This window comes from Protomyctophum parallelum (genome assembly GCF_964188405.1).
Source record: "Protomyctophum parallelum genome assembly, chromosome: 17".
In the NCBI taxonomy this organism is placed as follows: Eukaryota; Metazoa; Chordata; class Actinopteri; order Myctophiformes; family Myctophidae; genus Protomyctophum; species Protomyctophum parallelum.
In genome coordinates, this window is record NC_139719.1 from 10,697,903 (window position 1) to 10,723,359 (window position 25,457).

General features: G+C 43.2%; 1 protein-coding gene across 1 annotated transcript in view; it reads right to left on the bottom strand.

The window, feature by feature from the left end:
• Positions 1–670: 670 nt before the first annotated feature.
• Positions 671–25,457, bottom strand: part of LOC310874333 (limbic system-associated membrane protein-like) — a 94,954-nt gene continuing 70,167 nt past the window's right edge. Inside the window, exons 2-8 of the mRNA XM_083787102.1 lie at positions 23,443–23,587; positions 22,722–22,809; positions 13,016–13,141; positions 10,296–10,427; positions 8,812–8,932; positions 5,325–5,473; positions 671–1,864 (exon numbers count right to left, since the gene is read on the bottom strand). Coding sequence (XP_083643228.1) covers positions 1,767–1,864; positions 5,325–5,473; positions 8,812–8,932; positions 10,296–10,427; positions 13,016–13,141; positions 22,722–22,809; positions 23,443–23,587 — 859 coding nt within the window. The 3' untranslated portion in view covers positions 671–1,766. The remainder of the gene's footprint in view (positions 1,865–5,324; positions 5,474–8,811; positions 8,933–10,295; positions 10,428–13,015; positions 13,142–22,721; positions 22,810–23,442; positions 23,588–25,457) is intronic.

The window sequence follows — 25,457 nt, forward strand, 5'->3', positions numbered from 1 at the left end:
AATGCAAAAAAATACATTTATTTATAGATTTATTTAATTATAATGTATTGAGAATTATAATACTATGACTCTGGCAAAACAAATATCCGAGTGTACAACAAGGAGAATAGGCCTACTTGAAGTCATTTATACTGTTCTTTGCCTTATACGAGTATGAGTTTCTATACTTAAACAGTGTAATAAGGATTCTAAGCATATTTTTATATAATGCTTATGCTTTACAGACATGGGCTTCATATAGGAAGTGTTACCCAACAACACAATGATGTATTGCACTACTACGTAGGCTACTGTATGTGTTTACTTGCCTCTGTGCTGCTTCTGAACTACAGGAAAAGACTGATGATATGTTGTGGTTGTGTTGTCATCTGTCCCCCTGTGGTAGTGGTGGTTTCTTTCTCAGCAGATCTTCCACTGGCATACTGGCGGTCCAATTACCGGCGTGTTAAGTTCTCACGTGTGTGTGTGTGTGTGTGTGTGTGTGTGTGTGTGTGTGTGTGTGTGGTCGTCTTTCATGACAACTCAAACTCAAATCTTAATTTGTGTTAACACACACTCACACACACACACACACACAGTGCTGCAAAATGTAGTCAGTTAACTCATAATTTTACATATTCATACAAACATAATGTGCAAAAAAAGCCTTTAATGACAGTTTGCAACCCCAATAAGTCCATGTCCAGTATAAAAGAAAACAAATATATACACTACTGATTTTTTAACAACACACACACGCACGCACGCGCACACACACACACACACACACACACACACACACACACACACACACACACACACACACACACACACACACACACACACACACACACACACACACACACACACACACACACACACACACACACACACACACACACACACACACGCCTAATGCTAAATGCGTTAAATGAACAGTTTAATTAATCAAAATATTCCCTTTCAGGAAATTGAAGCAAATAACCTTTTTTGGATTGAATGTAGTTATATAGTCGCAAGCCGGCCGTTGTTAATACTTTTGATTGGTTCAATATTTATAAAACACACAAACACACGTAATGTTCAGCTTTTACTTTTAAAAGGTTTCAAAAGTAGTGAAAATAGCCATTCTACACCCGTCTCCCCAGGTGTTGAGAGTGTCTCTGCTTTGCGTCATGGATGTTAATTTTCAATACAATTTGAAAATTGTGAAACTAATGTAACATAGGCATACATTAACATAAATATCACACATATCAGTTTACATTTCCCAAATGTCATTAATCAAACAATTAACTGGCCATGAAGCATTTGCTGAAATTGTCTTTATAACTGTTAATAATAAATGAATGGAACACTTCACTAACGCCTCCTCATCGACTAGCTAGCCATTCATATTGGTCTGGACTGTTGAACATGTGGCTGAGCTGACATCTCAACTCCTGTTTCTGACATGTTTTTTGGGGGCATTTATTTTTGTACATTTTGCCCTGGGAGCCACTGCCGGGAGGGCTTCCTTCCTGACTGTTCCTGATTCATAAAACTCAGGAGGCTCTGTGAATCGTCTTAGTTTAATTCTGTCTGACCAGAAGCAGGGATAAAACATATCTCCCCCTGGCAATGAAGAAAATACTGACCAGAAGGGGGGGGGGGGGGGGGGGGGGGGGAGGCAGGGATTTCCCCCTCATCCTCCCCCAACAAATATAACCCTATAGGGTTTAGGTGGTTTATGGAACCATTCAAATAAAAATTGTTCTTTCAGGAACCTTTGGAGTCGTAGGATGGTATTAACACTTGTAGAAAAGGTAGACAATGCAGCTGAACAGAAGCCACAGGGAGTGAATTACACAAGCAGAGCCGCTGATGTCTCGACCTGTTCCTGGTCCTGTGTGTGTGTGAGAGAGAGAGAGAGAGAGAGAGAGAGAGAGAGAGAGAGAGAGAACACAGAAGAACAGTGGAACTCAAAGTGTGTAATAATAACCAACAAAAGTCTATAGCCAAACAGCAAAAGTACAGTATTCTGAGGAAAAGCTCAGCAAAACAACCGAAGGCATGCATAGCGTTAGTCCGACGTCCCGATAATCCGACACCCATAAATCCGACACTAACCTTGTCTCCAAACACTAACCCTATGCCGCAGGCGGAAGCCACGGGCTGAGTCTTAGCCGGTAGTCGGACTAAGAGGATGTCGGACAAACAAGTGCCCCCCCCCCCCCCTCCCCCCAACCGAAGCTGAATGGTGAACTGACAAATAACTGATAGACACAGATTAATTTAATGTTACAATAATCTGATGAGACAAGACAGGTAACAGCTACAAGGGCAGACAGGAAAACACCAATAGAGGGTATGCGCATGCATAAAGTGAATGGCAAAATCGAGTGGCAAATGCATGTTGTTTAATGCAATTGGATAGGACTTGTCTGTTTGAATGCATGGACTGTCAAGGCCAGAAAGTAGTTTTTTGCCACTCAGTAGGCGTTCCTGCATAACTTCCGGGTTTGATGATGATGTCACGCGCATACCCTCTATTCAAAAGCACCGTTTACACTGCAGTGAAATCCAGCCAAATCTGATTCTTTTCTCCAATCCGATCTTTTGGCCGGATCCATTTGGTTCCATTTGTACACTCTCAGAGATATGGGGTTCCTTGAAATTAAAGAAAGTTTGAGAAATACTGTACACTAAATGGAACAGTGCCTTAGTATCATCTGTAACACCTGTGAATGAAGTAGGGAAGAGGCCCGGAAGAAGGAAGCCTTATTCTGTGTGCATAGAGCCCATTGCACTGGAGTGCAAGCCTGGGGACCCAAGGCTGCAGACCCAAGGCCTGATGACTTGGCTATGGGCCCAGGGTCCAATACCTGCTTGCTGGGGGTGGGGTTCAGCAGTGACGACCAGTGGCAGTTCAGAAAGTTAAACGGGGTGTCAGCAGGGGTTCTCTGGCGGGTCATGGACAGATACAGCTGACGAGGGCACAGAGGGCGCAGACAGGTCATCGGAGGGGATAGATGACCAGAGCGCCCCAAGGCAGGGCCAGCTAACGTCACATTTGGCAGGAGAAGCCAGCGGAGACTGACCCTGGGCAATGAGGGCTCTTGGTGGAGCCTGTAGCGGCAATCACGCCTTCTCCTGGCAGGCCTCCGGTTCCCCACATAAAGGGCCAAACAAGACCCTATCGAATGGCTGGAGGCGGTTCAGGATATGCAGGTTCAGAGTCAGGACAGACGGGACAGACGGATTCAGGAAATATAGGAACAGAATGGGTATAGGTACTAGGTACTGCGGGTTAGTGGGCGCAGAACTGGCAGGCTAGAAGTTCACAAACCCATTCCTAATGGGCTGGCATGCAGACTGTGCGCTAGCATCCATTATTACAGCTACAAGGCCAGACTACAAGGCACCAGAGCAATAGTACAAAAAAGAGGCACAAGAAACACCTGGGGAATCATCAAACTACCAGAATTGCAAGACAATAGTAACGTACGGAGCTACGGAGACATGGCTAAACACCTAAACCAAACAGGAAGCAAGAATAGGACATAGACAAATAAATGTCCAAGGCTGAAGATATACATGTCCAAGGCATGACAAAAACGGGGCAGAGGAGCAAACTGTGACAGAGTGAGAGAGAGAAGGCGGGGGAAGGGTAAGAAAATGAATCAGTGATTGAATTACAGTTATGAACATTACTGTAAATCATTAACATTTCTGAAAATGCTCGCTCATATTTTCTTCAATTTATGATGAACAGTTAAAGAATAATGCACATATGTAACATGGCTGTATACAATTGGACAACCACAAACATTTGGGTGGAGTGGGATTATTAATTGTGCATTTATTTTAGCATTCCATGTGTCTGTAGTGTAAACTCACTAGCCATTATTCTTAATGATTTGTATTTTCCTCAGAATATTTTAAATCAAGTGGTCAACTAAAACCATTCAGCTGAAGTCTGTATAGATGGTAAATTCAGTTAGTTAATTATCAAACTAGCTAGCGGAAAGTGCATAGTACATTTCCCCCTGTTAGTAGAGTAACTTACTATAGAGCGTCACAGTCCCGCCCCTTTTCATGACGACACCAGGCCCAGGAAATAATTCCCATTTCAAAAAGTATTTATTTAAAGACCCTTTACAAAGCCAACTCGAGTTGTGACAAATCATGACAACAAACACAATATTTTGGACCAAACAAAAGAAAAGCAACAAAAAAAAGTGTTTTAACCTGCCGTTTTTTTTCTTCTTTCTAATTATTTGTTCGGCCAAAAAAATGGTGTTTGTTGTCATGATTTGTCACAACTCGAGTTGGCTTTGTACGACGCTTAAAAGGTCTTTAAATATATATATTTTTTTAAATGTCTATGGGAACAAATGCATTAGGAATTATTTCCAGGGCCTGGCGCTCTATAGAGGAAGAGACTGCCACTCTGTATGCCCAGTCTGTTAGTAGAGTAACTTACTATAGAGGAAGAAACTGGCACTCTGTATGCCCAGTCTGTTAGTAGAGTAACTTACCTTAGAGGAAGAAACTGCCACTCTGTATGCCCAGTCTGTTAGTAGAGTAACTTACCTTAGAGGAAGAAACTGCCACTCTGTATGCCCAGTCTGTTAGTAGAGTAACTTACCTTAGAGGAAGAGACTGCCACTCTGTATGCCCAGTCTGTTAGTAGAGTAACTTACCTTAGAGGAAGAAACTGCCACTCTGTATGCCCAGTCTGTTAGTAGAGGAACTTACTATAGAGGAAGAGACTGCCACTCTGTATGCCCAGTCTGTTAGTAGAGGAACTTACTATAGAGGAAGAAACTGCCACTCTGTATGCCCAGTCTGTTAGTAGAGTAACTTACCTTAGAGGAAGAGACTGCCACTCTGTATGCCAAGTCTGTTAGTAGAGTAACTTACTATAGAGGAAGAGACTGCCACTCTGTATGCCCAGTCTGTTAGTAGAGGAACTTACTATAGAGGAAGAGACTGCCACTCTGTATGCCCAGTCTGTTAGTAGAGTAACTTACTATAGAGGAAGAGACTGCCACTCTGTATGCCCAGTCTGTTAGTAGAGTAACTTACTATAGAGGAAGAGACTGCCACTCTGTATGCCCAGTCTGTTAGTAGAGTAACTTACTATAGAGGAAGAGACTGCCACTCTGTATGCCCAGTCTGTTAGTAGAGTAACTTACTATAGAGGAAGAGACTGCCACTCTGTATGCCCAGTCTGTTAGTAGAGTAACTTACTATAGAGGAAGAGACTGCCACTCTGTATGCCCAGTCTGTTAGTAGAGTAACTTACTATAGAGGAAGAGACTGCCACTCTGTATGCCCAGTCTGTTAGTAGAGTAACTTACTATAGAGGAAGAGACTGCCACTCTGTATGCCCAGTCTGTTAGTGGCCACGCAGGTATAATTCCCATAATCCTCCTGGGTGACATTGGCGATAGTCATGACGGAGGAGGTACCGAGGGTCTGGATGTTGATGCCCTGACCGTTGGATATTCTGAACAGGAGAGAGATAGATGGATGTGATATGACGTGATGAATGGCAGCCAGAGTTTATACTGACACACATTATTCTGACATAAACTAGCCTGAGACTTTACATTACATTACATTAAGGGACATACGTTAGTCCGACATACCAATAGTCCGACATACGTGGCCGGTTAAGACTCACCCGTGGGGCCGACATGTGTCGCCCGTTAAGACACGGTTGGGGTAGGGTGTCGGACTATTGCGTGTCGGACTGTTAGTACGTCGGACAAAAGATATGCACCCCCCTGGATGATAAGGCCAGGTGCAGGTATATTCTCCTGTGTCTCTTCATGGTAAGGGAGTGTATTATTAAACAAGGCCCATAGAGCCGGCTGACAGGCCCAGATACCAATGGGACCCTCATCACCCTATACGTACATTGATTTATTGATTGAATCCTTTGTTAGGCAGAAATGTATGTCATGCTGCTTTATGATAACAAACAGTTCTTCCCTCACACATCATTGTGTGCTGTACTACCAACAGCAGCTACCAACATTCATGAGGACAATATGAGATCACAACATTATATCTCATATATAATATAATTAATGTTCCCACTGTGGGAACTGCATTTAGGAAGTAGCCTATTATTTCACCCGTCTTCATCAAAGCTGACCACCAGGGGGCAGCGTTTACCTACTGAATGATTTTCATGGTCAGCCTCTATTGAGAGACATTACTTAACCTTCAGCCCTGGTTTGAAATAATTTAACCCAGTGAGACCTGAGACCAGATTCTACAAATATCTTCTAAATCAGGACAGTTTTCTGAAAAACCTGAATGTTTCTACATCAGTGGTTCTCAAACTATTTCATGTCAACGACCCCAAACATCTGAAAATATGTTATTCCAGGGATTTGAGTTAAAATTGTTTGCTGTGAAATAATATATATTCATTATTCAAAGATTTGCACACGTTTTCCCAAAAATAGCAGATCTACAAGCTCATAGAGCGGCACTTTAACGGGTTGAAATGATTTGATCCCTCTAGGCCAAATTACGTGTTGCACGCAGGGTCAGCACAGCGATTGGCAGGGCAGCGAGTGGGGGATCAAGAGCATCAGACAGATTGGTGAACCAAATGGACCTGTAAGTTACAGTCCATTTGGTTTCATTTCACGTTCTAAAGAGTTAAAGATCTATAAGGGTCCTTTGGTTACAAACTCTCCCATCAATTCCACCTGGATCCCTCTCAAGGACCACTGGTTGAAAATCACTGACGTAGACAGTCTCCAGACGTGGCAGATTGATTGAAAGTGCTCGGCAGCTGTGTCAACATGACAGTGATCAAACGCACGCACGCACGCCTGACCATCATGCCTGTCTGTCATGTTATAGCTGACATCTCACTTTGGGTCGTCTTTTCTTCCCTAATAATAAATGATAACAAATGCACTCATTTGAATAAAGGCTCTGTCGATATTTCTACAGGCTGTGATTTTCAATCAAGCAAAGTGAAACGCTATCGATCGCCGAACCGGCTATGAGGGACAATTGAAAAAGGAAAAAAATAAAAAACACAAGCATTTCCTTGCGCATGCATGGGCTGCCTTAAGAAGTGTGACAGGAGGGGGCGAGGCAGATGGACTACCTCAGATCTAAGATCAGTTGACCCTCTGAGACTGGCTGCTTTGAGGGATGGTTCACCCCTTAGGAATGCGACAACTAAATAATACCCATGAATTCACATCTCCATGGGGTGAGTTTGTAGCTAATCTCTCTCTCTCTCTCTCTCTCTCTCTCTCTCTCTCTCTCTCTCTCTCTCTCTCTTTCTCTCTCTCATTAGCAGGCAGCAGGCACATCACTATCTCTCTCTCTGTTTCTGGCCACCCCTACAACCCCATTGCTGGTTGTAGGGGTGGTTGCACCACTCAAAAAGTTATATTTGGGTGGACACTCACACTCCACTGATACTAATTGGGTCTTATAAGCACTGTGGATAAAGAGTGTAGAGGTTTCTTGTCAATCACAGTTATGTGGTGAAGTCGAACATGATAAAGTGTCGATGACTTATGTTGGGCGCTTCAGTGGTTATCTGTGGTTATTGTGTTGTACAATGAATTAACCCATTAGGACTTGAGGTTGATTCTACAAATGTCTTCTAAATCCTGAAAAAAGGTATGCTGCTATGCTAATTGAATGCTGCCCTCAGAACGCATTCCAAGGCATATAAGTCACATCTGCATATCAGTGGTGCAAAAAGCGTTGTCTTGTCAAGGACCCCCAAAATGATACTGTAGGTATAGGGCCTATTTGGCCGCTGACCCAGCGATCCCGAGAAGCAAAGGTCTGAGTAAAGCATTTTCGCTTTAAAATATATATTCAAAGATCTTCATAAATTGTCGTGACTTTTCACAAATAGCAGATCTACAACGAGCTTGCACTGTATAGGGCGCCATCATGGCGCCACCCTTATCCCTTATCCCTAAACCCTTATCCCTAAACGTATTTGCCATTTTTTTACTATTTTGAAAAACATTTTAAAATAGTTCAACTAGCCGATCTACATCGAGACATTGTGACATTGACATTGTGAAAAGTGGCAAATTAGTTCAGGGATAAGGGTTAAGGCGCAAGATATAGCCCAATTCCGAGTATAACATAATGGTTAAAGTAGTTCAAATCTAAAATGAGAAAGATACAGTATGTTGTATGCTGGGTTATGTGGCATCACCATGGTGCATTACCGTTATCATAACTCAAGGAGAAAGAGCAATGACGGTTTGCTCTGATGCAGAAGGGGGAGGAGGTTCTCAGATCAAAACACCCAGACCACTACACCATAGACTGGAGGTATTGGGGTGAGGTTAGAAACCCTGGAGAATGCAAAATGATCCCAAACACTATCAATCTTGGAGCGCTGGTGTGCTGATAGGCCAATTATTTTATGGATGATATCCATGATAACACCAGTTCTCCTTCTGCACAGTTACTGCTCTCTTCCTGTCACAGAACTTTTTACTGCGGCTACACTGGATCCAAATGGAATAACAAATCATATATATATAGTATAGATTTGTTATTAACCCTGCAGCAATCTGCAGGGTTATTACATTGACACCTATTGAAACGGTGAATGTCATCACGGTTTCCTTCCTGTCTCGCCACGCTTAAACTGCTTCCATTCCCTCCAGCATGCCAGTGGAGACATTCTGTATTAAAAGTACATTCACTTCCCATGCTCACTAGATGACAAGTTGCAGAAACCTTGTAATGTATATATTTTCAACTTTTTAATTACTGTGTGTGTGCGTGTGTGCGTGCATGCGTGTGTGTGCGTGCGTGTGTGCGTGGTTGTACCTCAAGTCGTCTCTGTACCATTCAAACTCTGGCGTGGGCACGGCGGTGGCGTCACACTGCAGAATGCCATTGCGACCCACCTGGCTCTCTGTGCTCTGAGCTCTCTGTATGGCGGGAGGATCTAAACACACATCACAGGGAAGTTCAAGAAGACTTAACCCATTCTGACCTGAGATCAGATTCATAACGAGGTTTCCACTGGACACACACTGGTCTGATTAATTTAATCATGCATACATTTAATCACTTAACTTAATCCGTTTAATACTTTGATGTACGACATGGCATGCGGAAATAACTAAAACAGATCATGTGGATCAATTATTTGAGCTGAAAGCTACCAATTTGTCGATCAAATTAATAATTAACATGATGAACATAATTATATAAATCTTATTATCGGCTAAGCCTCTCCTCAGTCGGATTAGCTCAGGCAACGATGATGATAATCTATATATTATACAGTATAGATGACAATCTATACCGATACTATTCATATGAGAGGTCATGCAGGTTATGTGAGACTTATAGCGTACTAGGGAGTGATTAAACATGATCCTACTATGCTGGGGAAGTCATCAAATGTAAAAGGATGTGACAGCAGATTGATTTAACACGGAGACCGAGCAGGAGCTACTGAGAGGAGAGACGTCCCAATGGACTCCTGTCTAGTGGAGATGTGACACTCCTTATGACATGTATTCACTGGATACAGTTCACACACAATGCACTTATATCCCAGATACGGTTTTGCTATTTTAAGCTGACATAATTCCTGGCTAAACGTGCATCTAGAAACATGCCGTATCGTATCACTGCCGGGCAGTGGTGTAAAGTAAATAAGTTAGGGGTGTAACGAGAATAGTAACTGCATCGAAAAAGTATATCGAAATGAAAACTGCAACATTGACTATGTATCGTATTGTATCGTTTTGCAATGCAAATAATCGGTATCAAATCGCTTTGCTAAGCAGATAATCATTTGTATTAATACTACTATTTTTGTGCGTGGTATGGTATTTAGCAATTTTTTGAAAAAAAGGAGGGGTTTAATAACTTAGTTTAAAATAATGTCAATGTATTTTAAATAGTTACTGTATCGATTTCAAATCATTGAATCGGATCGGATCGCCATAATGAACCAATATCGTCCATGTATCGTATCGTCAACCATTTATCGTGAATGTTTAAAATGTTCCAATGGATCATACGTAGGCCTAGTTATCATTTAGTCACACATTCTTCTTGTTCTTAATTTTTTTTTTTTTTTATATTTACTTATTTATATAAAACCCACAGACAGACATTTCCTATAATGAAATGCCCAAATTGTTTTCAAAAGATTTCAATTTAGGAAGAACCAAAAGATGAAATGGGTTTTCTGCAATCTATCCAACCATCCATGCACGCACGCACGCACACGCACGCACGCGCACACACACACACACACACACACACACACACGATTGTGTCATATGTCTTACAGTTAACGACCACGTTGACATATTTGACGTCGGGCACGGCCACGCCGTTGCTGGCCTTGCATTCGTAGCGTCCCGCCTGGTTCCTCATGATACCCGTGATGTCCAGGTACTCCTCTCCATCCAACGGCTCCGCTGCACAAGGAGGGAGACATGCAACCAGAGAGAAAGGGGGGCGGGGAGGGGGGGAGGGGGGGGAGAAGAGGTGAGAACAGAGAGAGAGAGAGTGTGGAAGGATAGAAAGGAAAGGTGGGAAGAGAAGACAGATGAAGGGATATGGGACAGATTATGGGACAGATTAGGTTTTTTGAGTTACAACCTGGTGTAAAAAATATGCCCCGTTCTTCTCTGTCCTCTTGCTTTGTCCAATAACTCTCGGCCTTCGTAATAAAGAAGGCGCACCGGCATGTGCACTTCCTGAGGAGACCGAAGCTGGGTGGGCGGGGCTGGGTACCCCAGTCCTTACCTCCTGCTATGCACTGGAGAGCATTCCTCACATCCTGCTTCACCGTGTGGCTGCATGGAAACTGACAATTAAGGCTCTGCAGCGGGTGATGAAGTCTGCCCCAAAAATCGGATGCAGCCTTCCTGATCAGCATGGTCACAGGTGCAGGAATAAGGCTACCAGCATCATGAAAGATACCACAGCGAACACGGTCTGTTCATCCCCCTCCCTTAAATTGAATTGTCCTGGGGAGCAACTTCCCATTCCGTGAGCTTATATCACAGTCCTGAATATCTATTCTCCATGTTGTCTTGGGTTAACCTGACGCTGCCAGATCCAAGAAGCTTTCTACACAAATTTGTTTCACAGCTTATTGGAATCTGGGATCGCGGAAGCAAATTCGATGACGGGGCTGTTCCTTTTTTTCAAGATACTTGGTAGATGATTGGATGGGACCGTCTGTCTATCACCGTGTGGGCGTGCAAACACAACCAATCATATTGACGTGTCTATATAGCTTCACATCCGGTTTCGCACATATCCCTTAGCTCACGCTGATTGGTTCGGTACGGAACGGATTTGTGTCAGCTCAACTCCCTGAGAGATCCCAGATGAGTGCTGTGTTGGGGAACATGGTTACCCAATACCGCCCCCATCTGGCAGCGTCAGGTTAGTCTTGGGTGTGAAGGCTGTGAAAAGCCCATTCTGTGGGTTTCTATCACAGTTCTGAATATAATAATACTAATGAAGCTTTTAAGAACCAGTCACAAAGTGCTTTAACAGAGAAACATATATAAAGACATATATCTATTGACCTATGTTGTTTGGGCGTGAAGGCTTTGAAAAGCTCATTCTGTCGACAGTGGGATGAGCATTACTCGCGCTGTTTCCCGCCGACCTGTTCCCAGACACTCAATGCAGTTACAAATCCTCCACTTGTACAAAACCCCACAATTAAGGCACCTTTGTTGTTTAAAAAAAAGGAGAGAAAAAGAAACAGAAACCCATCAGAAAAACAATACTTTGCATGTGATGCCAATTAGCATCAAACTTGATCTGTACAAATGTCAAGGAATCCGTTTCATTAGAGCAGAAGAACACCACATGGGGCTAAACACTGAGATATGCAGCTAGTTAATGGTTTAACAAGCTGACAGGTTAATTATCTATGCGCACAGCACCTCTCTCATCTCCTTAACAAGGTGAATATTGATCTTTGCTATGGAGAGAATGTCAAGCATGTCCATAAAATGAGCCAAGTGCATCAATCAACTATGCATGTTTAAAGCGCAAATAACATGCATTTTGAAACTGCTTTTAATATTTAATATCATATTGTCTATGTCCCTCAAAGTTATTTCTAATGGTTTGAGCCTCAATCACCACTCTGATATAACCAGGCCTAGTCATTTCTTTCTGGACTTTAAAAGCAGTTTTAGCTGCAGTACCTCGATGTCCTGAGGTGGTGGGGGTGCTGATATGCAGATTATTGAATATTTGAGTCATTATAATACTGATGCTAGATAAAACCAGGCTTGTTTCCATTCCATGCCAGCTTGGAAAATCAACAATGGTGGACATTGTAAACAAAGTGGAAATGCAAATTTGAAACTGAATACTGAAGAAGTTGGAAATATAAAAAGCACCTATATGTTATGAAAGCCTGATTGTTCAAAATTGGTTATTTGTGGGGATATAAAACACATATGGGATCCCCAAAAACACAAAAGAAATTGAAAAAGTTGGATTTTATGTTATAGGTCCTTTAATGTTTGTGTTAGGGACAAGATGACGTAAATGTTCCCTCATTGTCAATGGCGTTTTTAAAACAAACATTGAACTAAACACAAACATTAAACCTGTGTGTAGGAGGGGCTACTGACCCTCAAAAATCATACTCGATGTCGTGTGAAGTGAGGGCCGCCCAGTGATGTCTATTTTTTAAATTTTTTTAGGGGCGCTAGCCCCTCCTATACACAGGTTTAATGTTTGTCTTTAGTTTGTTTTGTAAACGCATTGACAATGAAGGGATTTTTTTATATATATTAGCGCCCCTCACTTCACACAGGTGTGATTTTTTTTGTACTCTTGATTGACTTGAATAAGACAAACGGATCATAAACCCCGAAAATCTTGGCTGTGGCTGAGGACATGAATCTCAGCTCCAGATTGGCTGATCCTCAGGTGGCCATGAATGATGATTCAGGAACCATCTGTGCAGCCACCCGCTGCATACTGTAGATGAAGCTGAAACAGAAAGTATACCTTTTCCCTTTACCTGAGGGGTTGAGGAGTCTCCAGGTGATAGCAGGATCTGGTCTGCCACTGGCCAGACAGCTGAGTGTCACGTTACTGCCCTCGTTCACATTGATGTCTTCTGACACTTCGTAGATATTGGCTGGGACTGGACGGACGAGGAAAGAATATATAATTTAGGAGCATTCTGCTTGGAGAATGTCACCATTTTACATCATATCCACGACAACAGGACAAACCTGGGTAATGTGTAATTTTGTAATACATTTTGTGGACTTTCTGGTGTTATTATGGTCTGTTTGTCAGCTGGGGTTGCTGTAGTCATTTTCCAATGACCCACAAGTACAACCTCTTGTTGTGAATTCACGAAGAATGGAGAGCTTCATGAATTTGTTGTTCTGAGTTTGAGTATAGTAGCTCTACAGAATTTTACTCATGTGAGCTTCCTTCTTATGCTGCATTCACATGGTAGACAGCAGACGGCATGTCATTGGACGGGAGCAGGACGTTAAACGGAACAGGACGGCACGCCAGTACTGGCGACGGTAACGGCAGACGGTGGCTCCAACCAGCAATTAGGGGTAAAAACGTGTGATTTTAGATGAAGAGCTTAACTTCCAGAAGCACATCACTTACATCTCCAAGGCTGGCTTTTATCATTTAAGGAACATCTCTAAAGTTAGATACTTGATCCTGTCTCAATCAGAGGCTGGAAAAATGGTTCATGCACTCTTTGCTGGATTGACAAAGCAGGTGCTCCATAAACCTGGTTTGTTCAGAATGCTGCTTATAGAACCGAGAAATGTGAACATAATTATTCTGTTTCATCGTCTCTTCAATGGCTCCCAGTGAAACAAAGAATTGATCTTAACGTGCTTCTCATTGAACTCTCCGACAAAGGTCTCCTCACTATAAAAAGGATAAAATCTAAATGCTTTTAGTAACTATGACTCTCACACACACACACACACACACACACACACACACACACACACACACACACACACACACACACACACACACACACACACACACACCCTCACACACACACACAGACACACACACACACACACACACACACACACACACACACACACACACACACACACACACACACACACACACACACACACACATATAAGCCAATCCTCTAATACCAAGAGACACCAGCGGCACAATCTTGTCAAACTGCATTAACTGTAAATGAAGCTACAGCGTTATAGCTGGAGCCAAACGACCGGAGCCAAAATGAAGATGCGCTTCCAGATATGACAGATGGGGTGGGGTGGGGCAGGGGGGCAATGACAGGAGCGATACTAGAGGCCGCAGGAAACTAGATTGAGGTGACAGAGAATCCAATTGGCTTTTTCCCCCCTCTCTGCCCCTCTCACAAACAACGAGCAAACAGCCCAACCCCAAACGCAATTAAATTCCTACAACGGGGGAGGTTTTTGTTTCGACAGACACGGCCGTATGTGGCCGCTAGAGGCCACAGCGCACATGTAAACACAACCCAACAGGACTACAACTCGAAATTATTATGGAGATATCACCATTTCTGTCCCCGCTGCTTCCGGTTTATCGTTTCTGCTTGAGAGAGAGTCAGGCAGGAGGAGGGAAATTGTGAACTCAATACTGTCGCAATCTGACGGAGTCAGGTTACCGTCTGACTGGAAATTGATACAAAGGAGCTCAGGTTTAAAATAAATACATTACTTAATTGGAATTAAACAAATGCTGCCGTATTGATATGTCTGATCCCTATGACATGGGGAAGAGAAGAGGGGAGAGTAGAAAATGGGAGGAGAGGATATACTTGCTGCTTATTATGTAATGTAGGAATTTCAGTACAAACGTTTTGAAGAGGGATAAACATACTTTTTGGACATGCCCGCACCACACGCACACACACGCACGCACACACACACACGCACACGCACGCACACGCACACGCGCATACACACACACACACACACACACACACACACACACACACACACACACACACACACACACACACACACATTTAAATTGCCAACTCGTTACGGTGCATTCCGTCGATATCACCTTTTCACTATATCCAGTGTTAGTGGTACATCTGAGCCATTTGGCAATTTCAATCTGCGACGTGGAAAAACACAGACGATGTGTCTAATAGTGAACAAAAATGTGAAGTGAAGTGAATTTATAGAAGGATAAGCAGAGAGTCACCAAGGCCCCTTGAATATTTCTCCTCAGTAGAAATATGTATTCCTGAGCTGAGCAAACTAAAGGTTGCATCACCAACTTGCTCCCCAAGGTCCCATGGGAAATAAAGTAAAATAAGTGGACATATGTTGCATTACAGGCTGCAGAGTGGTGTTGCCAATGTAAAGCACTGTGTCAGCGAGTGGCGACCATATGGTCTCTCTAAATACCATGCCAGACATCTGGTACACACACAAACACAAGCACACACACACACACACACACACACACACACACGCACACTAGAGCGACCGTCAGAGAGCGAACACACCGCCTGCCCAAAAAAACGTTTAAAGCGTATTGCAGACGCTGTGAGGATGTTTGCGGTGTTTGAAATACATCCTGATGTGCACAACTTGCACAACATGTACAGTTGAAAGACAAGTGGGAAATGAGTTTACATGATGGACAGTGATGGCAGAAGTATAGGCCTAGTCTTTTTGAGGGCCTCCAATGCATGACATGCTTTTGAAATCATGTCATATCTGGCAGCCAAGTCTATGGTCCTGTTTTTTTTTGTTTTTGTTTTTTTTAGATATTTTTTTGCGGCATACGCCTTTTATTGTTTTTTTTGAAGGGACAGGTAGGCTGACAGGAAACGGGAGAGAGATGGGGGGAGACATGCAAGTAAAGACCGTGTCGGGGCTAGGGAGTCGAACCCGCGGCACACTGCGACTGGATTACCCAGTCGGGTGCCCAGACGGTTATACGCCACCGCCTGGGCCAATGGTTTTTTGGAAAATAAAAACGGTCCCATATAACTTTTCCATAGTATTGATGTATCGATACCTCTCCTGTTGGTTAACACATGTGCCAGCGCCAACACCACCACACCACCGTTGCCCTGGCCCTCTTTTCTCCTATCCTCCGCTGCACTCTTATCATATTTCTATTTATTATGCAAGCTATGCTCGTCGAGATGGTATGTGCGTAACCTCCCTTTTTTTTCTAATATTTTTTTAACCCGTGATTTTGTGATCCTACACACCCTCCGCCAACCTAGTCCCCATATATGGGGGACAAGGGGAGAGCAACGGACTTGAACTCATGCTTCCTTCATGCCTGAATGTCCAAGTTGCTCCTTTTCACCTGACAGGGGGGAGTTTCCCTGGTTGGACGACTGGACGTATAGCGTGTGGAGGGAACACGTTATTCCAACCAGTTCCTTTCCCCTCCATCAGGCGCCCCAGCTGGCCAGGGGGGAGGCAGTTTAGAGACCAGGATTACTGCATGTTTTTTGTGAGGGTACCTACCCTAGGGGGACACGGGGAGGACATGCAAAATCCACACAGAAAGGCCCTTTCGCCAACCCCGCCTCGGGTATGGGCACTGATGATACGGAGGAGGGAACACGCCACAGCCCGTTTTGATAGAAAAACAGCAGAAGTGCCGTTTGGAAATAGCACGCTCACACATGCGTGCGCACGTGCGTGTGCGTGTGTGTCAAAATTATCGGATAGCCTATAGTTTGAGTAGGCTGGCTTTAGACCGGATGCATTCGTCGTCGTCGTCGTCGTCCCCCCCATGCCATGCCAAAGCGAATTGAAAATTGTATGTGTATATTCAATCAATCAATCAAGTTTAGCCCATTCTGACCGGGCACCCATTTTGGTGTCAGCATCATGTTGTGCTTTAGCTATTGAAAAATAGCAGATCTACAAGCTCATATCGCGCCACCGAGTGGCGCGATACGAGCTTGTAGGTCTGCTATTTTTGAAAAATCGAAGACACTTTTAGAATCTGATCTCAGGTCAGAATGGGTTAATAATGAAACTGTCAGGATGTAATAGACATTTTTAGAATCTGATCTCAGGTCAGAATGGGTTAGGGCACTAATGTGACTGATGTCTCCTATAACTCCACCCTGTAGCCTATACATTGTCCTTCACATCATCTCCGTGCAGGTTTTTAACCCCGCTCCTCAATTTCACCTCACAAACGACAGCCAAGGAACCAGGCTGTCCGTCTGCTTTGACAGGTTCTGGATCGTGGACTCGGACCGTGGCTGTGGGAGTGTGGGGGGCTGTTAGTGACAGATAGAGTAGGGGGTTGAAGGGAGGGAGAAGCTATATAGAAGTCCCTCCTATATCAGAGCTAAGGGGCGTTGAGGGGCACAGCGAGGACACATGCAGAGGCCATTTGTCCACCAAGGATGGATGGCTGTGGAGCATTTAGCCAGATGAAAAATGAAAATCGACCAGACACATATTTCACTTGCTATCTCGCCTACCTCGAGCATTCACATGCATGTGGAATGTCCCCGTTTAAATGCATGAGGGCACCTCCTCCACCGCACACGAAGAAGATTAAAAGACCCTTTGTTTTACTGTGTAAATAAAACGTGTAAAAAATAAACTTACCCCACAAATTCTGGTCAAAAAAGGCAATTGTTTTTTAACCAATCTAAAAAATTAAATAATCATTTGATTAGGCTATAGATTATATGGTATAACTTTAACTAGGATATATGTTTAATTTAACCACTTAGCCCTATTCAATTATGTTCGATAATGTGCCGATCTACAATAGCCTAATGGCATGCCCAAGATTGATAGGGACGCTAGATTGAGAGTGGTAAAAAGAAATCAGGACATCTGACAACTGAACTGCATAATTGCCGATACCGATGTCGTCACAAAAGTTAAACAATGGACCATCGGACGGTCTAGCTCTTGTACAGTATGCCCCGGTATCATTTCATCCACACAGCAGTGTATGCAGGCAAACCCTGTCTTTATATCTGGTTATGGACTAAAGATATGAGCCATTAATAACCATTCAAAAGGTCTTAATGTGAATTGATGTTGCCGCTGTGAGTTCCATGGCAGCAGATTGCCTCTTCCACAATCCATTGTGTCCGGTTACGTGTCGCTTGAACATCGGAATGTCCTACTTAACTCCCCGAGTTTGTGTCGGCGCTCTCATTTGTCACAGATAATGTGACAGTTAGAGCCAAACATTGATCCTGTTGCTTCCTTCCTGCCATGTTGCACTGCCATGCTGCATCCACACAAGTCCCACTCTCTGCTGTTATCATTGTAGCATAACACCAGTGGTGGAACAAAGTACAATATATAAATATACTGCAAAATTAAGTACTCTGTTACAAGTAAAAGTCCGGAATTCAAAATGTACTTGAGTAAAAGTACAAAAGTATTGACATCAAAATGCACTTAACCCATTCTGACCGGGCACCCATTTTGGTGTTAGCATCATGTTATGCTTTATCTATTGAAAAATAGCAGATCTACAAGCTCATATCGCGCCACCGAGTGGCGCGATACGAGCTTGTAGGTCTGCTATTTTTTTTTTATCGAAGAGCGACTGACATTTTTAGAATCTGATCTCAGGTCAGAATGGGTTCATCAGACCAGTGTGTGTCCGGCGGAAACCTCGTATGAATCTGATCTCAGGTCAGAATGGGTAGTAGGCTACTCATTACGCGGAACGTCCCGTTTCAAATGTACAAGAATCTTTTGAAAACAGCAGATCTACGAGTTTGTAGAACGGCTATTTTCAAATGGCCGAAATGTACATATAGGGCTGAAGAAGTGGTTAATGTATGTTTTGTAATAAGAATTGCAATCTACAAAGTAACTAGTAATTAAAGTTTTCAAATAAATGTAGTGGAGTAAAAGTAATTGGATCCGAGATGTAGTGGAGTAGCAGTAAAAAGTATTGGAAATTGCAGTGCAGTAGGAGAGTGTGTCACACCTCCGGGGACGTGAACGGCTTTAGGAAAGAAAGGGGTGTGTGTGTGTGTGTGTGTGTGTGTGTGTGTGTGTGTGTGTGTGTGCGTGTGTGTGTGTGTGTGTGTGTGTGTGTGTGTGTGTGTGTGTGTGTGTGTGTGTGTGTGTGTGTGTATCTTACACTGCCCCTCGGAAAGAAAATAAAGAATCACACTTGTGTGAAGTGAGGTGCACCCACACTGTATTTATATCAGCCGCAGATGTTACGTTGTCATTTACAGCACTAAAGAGGGTAAAGGAATTACACCATGACTGCCCTAAACAAACATTAAAGTCCATAGTCTTCACCGGCAAACATTTGTGTTAATAAGGCTCCAAACAAACATTAAAAGTCCATAGACTTGGTTGCCGCATGATGTAATTTCCGAAAGCCATGCATTGGAGGGGCTAGCCCTTGGCGCCCGTCAAGAATCAATGGATCAAGTTTTCCACTTTATAATAATAATCATACTATAATTCTAACAATGTCTGTCTGTCTGTCTGTCTGTCTGTCTGTCTGTCTGTCAGAAACACCGCCATATCTCCTCACCGCCTGCACCAATCACTCCCACTTTTCACACAGGCATTGACCATATGAATATGGAGGTCTTAACGAAGCCCTTTTTTCAATTTGACACATTCATTATTAATAATGAACTTATTAGTGAATTAAAAACGCACCGGGCGCAGTACCCCCCACGGGGCAAATATCTCACAACGGGTAAGGGCTAGTAATAATAATAATACATTTTATTTATAAGGCGCCTTTCAGGGCACTCAAGGTCGCCGTACAGATTAAAAGCAGTACAAGAACACAAAAAGCAGGAAAAAATAAAACTAGGGCACAGCTTGCAGCAGAAGACACAGAGGTCACACAGAGTCATAGGCCTGCCTTAACAGGTGGGTTTTGAGGTGAGTTTGAAATATGGTGATAGAGTCCATGTTTCTGATGTCAGGGGGGAGGGAGTTCCAGAGGTGAGGGGCAGAGCGGCTGAAGGCTCTTGAGCCCATGGTGGAGAGACGGGCTGGGAGGACTTTCAGGGTGAGGGAGGAGGCAGACCTGAGAGACCGGATGGGGATGTTGACGTGGACAAGGTCAGACAGGTATGGGGGGGGGGGGGGGGGGGGCGAGGTTATGGATGGCCTTGAATGTGTGGAGAAGGATTTTGAAGTCGATACGGTATTTGATGGGGAGCCAGTGGAGTTGGTGTAAAACAGGGGTTATGTTATGTGTCACCTTATAATGGATTTTCTTCATCAATCCACATGCATTGCAATGTTCCCCAATGATGAATTTGTGTTTGGCTGTGTGCCAGATGTGGAGAGCATTGTAAAATGTGCCAATTAAACACCATCGACCCCACAGTGGATAATGTATTATGTCAATGTGTATATTCCACGACCACCTTGGTTTCCAATTAAACCAGCCTGCTTTCTGTATCCCGTTTTTATTTCTTAAATACTAACTTTCTTTCCTTCACCATGCTGATTGCAGCCATGGGCCATGGCTGATTCAAATCAGTATTGATCTATTGCCACAGGCTTTGAATTAAAGGTTTTATGACATTCATTTTAATTTCTTTTTCTTTTTCCTTTTAGGTCTTATGACCTCAATTACACCCAAAAAACCTGAACTTTGAACATTCAGTGGATTTTCTGTGGTCTGAAGTTTTCTTTGGGGTTTTTTGGGCCTTTTGAGCTACAATGAAAACAGGCAACACAGTGAAACAGTGACATCTGCTGGCAAATCCCATTGACATATATGGGATTTGCAGTAAGTGATGTCACTTACTGCCGGCAAATCAGAGCACCTGTTTGAGCCAGAAAACCCCAGATCACAGAAAATCTACTGAATGTTAAAAGTTCATGTTTTTTGGGTGCAATTGAGATTAGAAAACCTAAAAAAAACAAGAACTATTCCAAAACCTTTTTTTTTATGTCACAATCCCTTTAATGTCAGTACTCTCTGACAGTATACGCTTGCCATTATATTTAATGTAAGCTCCCATAAAAGGGTAAACGGCCATTCATGTTAAGGCATTATACAATGTTCCTCATATTATTTATTTGTTAGGTTTATACCGGTATTTCAATCTTGGTTTTACTTGAGTGTCTGCATTACAAACAAACAGACTCTGTAAGCCTTTCCCAGCCTTTCCCAGACGCAGTGCCAGAACAAATCTGAAGGGAATAGAGCTTTAAAGACCAAAAATAGTTCTACAGTCTGTCTACAACACAATAGCTTCTGTTATAGCAGGTGGTGAGTGATAAGACCTAAACACATTTAACACGACTGAATAGTCTAGATGCCACTGGTTTCAAAATATTGGGTCAGGACACAGTTGTGGGTCACGGACAAATTTGTATGGGTCACGACTCAAATAAAAATCCCATTCTCTCTCTCTCTCTCTCTCTCTCTCTCTCTCTCTCTCCCCCCAGACCAGCTGCTACTCAAGGTCACCACCATGGCAAGGCTTGTACAGTAAGTTGTAACACAAGGGGATATAGAGCATTTGCAGTTTTGAAATCAATTTCCTCTGGAAGTTAGACAGGTTAAGTCACTGGGCACTTTTTAAAACTCTCCTAAAGGCTCACTTCTATAGTGTGGCTTTTTACGACAATGTGTTTGTGTGAGGACTCTATTGTACTGCCTATATTTCTTGCTTTTGTTTTTTAATTGAACTTTTGTTTCTTTTCAGCTGAGCTCCCTACCATTATTCGGTCAGTTCAAAGGAATGCGTCAAAAACAGTTTTAACCGTGATTGTTCCTGTTTCAACTGAGTTATTTTGGTTTGTTTGTTTGTTTGACTGGTTGCTCTGCATAAAGTTCCTTTGTAATTTACCCTGATTTATAATGTATACATTGAAGATGAGGGCTTGCCCTCGATTGTTCAGAGTATAAATAAAGGTGATGATGATGATAGATATGCATTCCACTGTTCTTAGCTTACATACTGTATGATACATGATGACTATTTTCATGTATTTGACGTATACATGTTGTTGTTCTTGTTTACTGCTAAATGCCTAAATTGTAAATTGTATTCTGTCAATTAAAATCCAGACCATGTCAATTAATGTATTTTATCGAAAATCAACTTTTAACACTGGCCCGGTTGCTAGGCAACACCTTGCATACCCCCAGCATCAGGAAACGTGTGTGCGCATCCCATAGAGTCCACACATCCAAGGTTCGGTTCTGATTTGTGATTTTTCATCGCATCGCGATTGAAATATTAACGTTTCTGGCGATATTGAGCCGTTTCTTACAATGGATGTCTGCAACCCGAGAAAACAACCAATTCCAGCTGGCGCAGCTAACTACCCTCTATGGACACACGGTGGCAGTTAACCCATTCTGACCTGAGATCAGATTCACACGAGGTTTCCGCTGGACACACACTGGTCTGATTAACCCATTCTGACCTGAGATCAGATTCTAAAAATGTCAGTCGTTCTTCGATTTTTTTCAAAAATAGCAGACCTACAAGCTTGTATCGCGCCACTCGGTGGCTATGAGCTTGTAGATCTGCTATTTTTCAATAGCTAAAGCATAACATGATGCTGACACCAAAATGGGTTCCCGTTCAGAATGGGATAACTTGTTATGGAGTTCATATATAGCCCATTTGGTTCCATTTAAACACTGATGTAGTTTGGGGTCGCAAAGAGAAGAGAAAATGGTAGCAAATGGGATCAAACTGGAGGTTCTTAAAGAGAAAAAAGGTTGAGAATCAGTGAGGTAGACATTACCTTGTACAACGAGGAAGACCTGCGAGGTCTTAGGTTTCTGTTTAGTCTGTATGGTACATGTGTAGGAGCCTTCATCATATACATTCACCTGTAGAAATACAGAGAGGAGAGGAATAGAGACACATTTCCAGACAACGTCACAGTGAGAAGAAAATTTGTTCCAAGCCAGCTCCCTTGGGAAACGTTGTGACAGATGCTGAACGCTGGGGCACCATTAACAATGAAAATTGTCATTTTGCTTTAGGTAGCATGTGACTTTCCAGGGGGTTTTCATGATTCTGAATCCATTGTAAGCATTTTGTTTTGCATGAAAAACAGGCCTTGGGCTTTTTAGCCCAGACTATGGTGGTTAATTACCATATAATTATCACATTTGGAAGAAATGGCAAGGGAAGAACAGGGGAAATAAATCTGGCAGTAAATGCGTAAAGGAGCACGTTCATCATTTTCATCTTTATCTTATAGTAATTTGCCATCACTAATGCTCATTTAGGGCTACTCTACTTTAGAAATTTCTATAGGTGCCCGACAACAGTGTATGACACGTATGACGAAGTGTAGAAGACACAAACATCATTATGAAACGCCAACTGTGCATTGTTCTCTAACAGAACACACTGTATAGCTACTGTAACCTTCTGTATACATTGTTATCTAAAACGTTATACTACAGCACTGTACTTTATGTATGTGCACGGTTCTCTATGAGGCCACACTGTACCTTCTGTATGCGTAGACTGTACTCCAGCTGTCCTTTAGTCACAAGGTCTACTCGGGGGTCCAGGGACCACTTGTCCTGACCAGTGAAGATGATGTTGGATCGATTGAGCCAGGCCACCTTGGACACTTTGTCATCCACATAACACCTGCGTGGAACAGAGAGAACAGAGAGGCGAGGAATACTAATGAGAATGAGGAACACTTTGACTCTCATCATCACGGGACAAAGAGAAAGGCGCGAATAAAAGGCTAAACCACTTTTATAATCTCATTAGGAGTGAAATGTCAAATGGGAGAGGAATTATAGCCATTACAAAGAGTAGGAGGACAGCGTGAATAAAATAAATAAATCTGAAACCGGCAGAGATATATTGATTCAACAGTCAAGGCAAATTGCACATTGTTACATAATGGAAGCACTTGACCTGCAACCCATACACTATAGCCAATGCTCTTCCTATCTACAGTCAATGTGTCTGAATACATCACTGATCATTACTGTCGGGCAGAAACCTTGTATCTTTATATTTCAACTCTGTGTTTTTACATAAATGAATGCCCCACTTTGTCGCACAAGATGCGCAAACATTTAGGAAATAGTCGATCAAAGTTTGAGCTTCTTTTGCTATTTTCATTAGCTTTGAAAACATTTGAAAGTAAAGTGAAAGTGGTTACATACAGACAGAATGGTCAGAAACCCACAGTTCCTTGATGCCACCCCCAGCTCATCTGACACGATTGTTCCATTTCTGATTAGAAGCATCTCTGTTCTCGCTGTGACAAACAGACTGGCTCTGCTGGGCAGCAGGTGTATTAACAAGCGTTGGCAGACACTCCCCATGGGGGGGGAGAGGGGAGCAGATGTGTGCAGTGTTATCCCATCTCCCCTCAGCCACATCCCGTCCTGTGTGACCAGCTGAGCTCCAGCTTCCCTCCTATAACCTGAGCTCAGAGCCTTTCGGTTCTTAGTTTGAGTGAATTCCACTCAAACTGAGAACATAGAGGAGAGAGACAACAGACACCGCATTGCCAAATTGTATACTTGAGTCAGAGTGACTACTAATCTAAGATCATCCACAGAACAACAAAAAAAGAAAACAACCTTGCCTCCCTGGCTAATCTATTCTCTCTAAACACATACCGACACACTGGAACACATCCAAGGCCTGAGGAGGGAATTTACATGTGAGGCACATCCGCCGTCGTCTTTCATTCCGCCCGATGTCCATTCACACCGATTCCCACGTCTTCTCGCTTTTAGATTTATTCATTAAGCAGTGGCGTTGCCAGCACCAGGCGAAGTGTGGCGTGTGGGCTTATACGTTTAGGCTTTCCGATAGCGCACAGCAAGCAGGAGTAAACAAGAGACACCGCTAGCTGTCTTTATCCATCAGGACATACTCACTCTTACAGAAGACACTGTATTCATCAAAGAGATGCAGAAGGTGCCTGCTTAATGAACAAATATAAATGCAAGAAGACGTGGGAATCAATGTCAATGGATGCCATTATTCCGCCCTCTCATAATTCCAAACTAACAGTAATACTATCCCTAACGCTAACCTCAGTATTAACCGGCCACGTAGGTTGCCAACCCCAACCTCAGTCTTAACCAGCCACGCCTCAGTCTTAACCGACCACGTAGGTTGCTAACCGTAACCTCAGTCTTAACCGGCCTCTCTCCTCCACGTCTTCAGTGCCTCTTCTGTGTGGAGTTTGCATGTTCTCCCCGTGCCCCCTAGGGTAGGTACCCTCACAAAAAACATGCAGTAATCCAGGTCTCTAAACTACCTCCATGGCCAGCCGGGGTGCCAGATGGAGGGGAAAGGAACGGGTCGGAATAACGTGTTCCTTCCACGTGCTACGTCCGGCCGGGGAAACTCCCCCCTGTCACGTGAAAAGAAGCAGCTTGGACTCCTCATGAATAGAAGGAGGCATGAGGTCAGTCCGCTGCCCCCCCCAGGTTGACAGAGGAAGTGTAGTGCACAGGATTAGATAATTGACACTGGGTGAAAA